Source organism: Hippopotamus amphibius, chromosome 15 (genome assembly GCF_030028045.1).
Source record: "Hippopotamus amphibius kiboko isolate mHipAmp2 chromosome 15, mHipAmp2.hap2, whole genome shotgun sequence".
NCBI classification, from domain to species: Eukaryota; Metazoa; Chordata; class Mammalia; order Artiodactyla; family Hippopotamidae; genus Hippopotamus; species Hippopotamus amphibius.
The window spans coordinates 19,941,596-19,943,094 of NC_080200.1; the positions used below are offsets into that span (position 1 = coordinate 19,941,596).

At 40.2% G+C, this 1,499-nt stretch overlaps 1 protein-coding gene across 1 annotated transcript; it reads left to right on the top strand.

The window, feature by feature from the left end:
• The first annotated feature begins 376 nt into the window (after nt 1–376).
• On the top strand, nt 377–1,273 carry LOC130836321 (olfactory receptor 7A5-like). The gene has a single exon (XM_057708375.1). The coding sequence runs from the start codon at nt 440–442 to the stop codon at nt 1,271–1,273; it is 834 nt and encodes a 277-aa protein (XP_057564358.1). The 5' UTR covers nt 377–439.
• The last annotated feature ends 226 nt before the right edge of the window (nt 1,274–1,499 follow it).

A 1,499-nucleotide genomic window follows, 5' to 3' on the forward strand; every position in this document is an offset into this window, starting at 1 on the left:
AGTTGTAGGAGATTTGTTTTTCACCACTCCTAAGTTATTCTGTATCAGTGTGTGGAACATGGTAGGTTCTCATATTTTTCTCAAGTGCATGAAAGAAGTTCTCATTAAAACTGCAAATACATGAACTCTTTGGAAATATGCTGAGAATGGGACAAAAATTTTTAGTCGGAGATGAAATGCGGTATACCCTCAAGGAGAATTTATCTATACACAAAATATTAACATCAATTTCTTGACAGCAAAATAGAAATTACAATATTTCAGTTATGTGAGGTAAGCCCATTTCAGTGAAAATTAGTCATTTTATTTTCTTTTTCTCCCAGTAGTTATCTCTACCCCATGGAAGCAGATAACAATACACGAATTTCAAAAATTTCTTCTTCTGGGACTTTCAGAGGAATCAGAGCTGCAGCCCCTCATATTCGGACTTTTCCTCTCCATGTACCTGATCACTGTGCTTGGAAACCTTCTCATCATCCTGGCTGTCAGCTCAGACTCCAACCTCCACACACCAATGTACTTTTTTCTCTCAAATCTGTCCTTTGTAGACTTCTGTTTTACCTCCACCACAATTCCAAAGATGCTGTGGAACATTCACACTCAGAACAAAGTCATAACCTATGATGGCTGCATCACACAGATGTATTTTTACATACTCTTTGCAGGATTGGACAACTTTCTCCTGGGTGTGATGGCCTATGACCGGTTTGTGGCCATCTGCCATCCCCTGCACTACACAGTCGTCATGAACCCCCAGCTCTGTGGAATGCTGGTCCTGGCATCCTGGATGATGTGTGCCATGTATTCCTTGTTACAGAGCTTAATGGTGTTGAGGCTGTCCTTTTGTATAGACTTGGAAATCCCTCACTTTTTTTGTGAAATCAAACAGCTGGTCCAACTTGCCTGTTCTGATACCTTTCTTAATAACATATTAATGCATTCAGGAGCTGGAGTTCTAGGTGTTGGTACCATGGCTGGTATCCTTTATTCTTACTCTAAAATAGTATCCTCTATCTACAGGATCTCATCAGCTCAGGGGAAGTATAAAGCATTTTCCACCTGTGCATCACACCTCTCAGGTGTCTCCTTATTTTATTGTGCAAGCCTAGGAGTATACCTCAGTTCTTCTGCCGCTCACAGTTCACACTCAATTGCAACAGCCTCAGTGATGTATGCTGTGGTCACACCCATGCTGAACCCTTTCATCTACAGTCTGAGAAATGAAGATATAAAGAAGGCTCTGAAAAGATTCGTTGAGATGAAAACTATATAGGGGTCATTTGTCCTGGGGCTGTAGAAATGCACATGATAGTAGGTTTGAAAGCCTCAGACCCAGATAATGTTATTCTTTGATCAGATTGTGGAAATAGCACTTGCTCCTTCAGTTTATTGCCTGGTGTCTCCATTTCTTTGATTTCAACTTCTCTATACAATTTCAGTAACTGGCTTCATTGACTTTTCTGCTGTGTCATCATATGTTTTTTCCTTTGTCATTTTTC

Bases quoted from the DNA above. Each gene is read 5' to 3' on its own strand.
- LOC130836321 (XM_057708375.1), top strand. From the start codon at position 440: ATGTACCTGATCACTGTGCTTGGAAACCTTCTCATCATCCTGGCTGTC.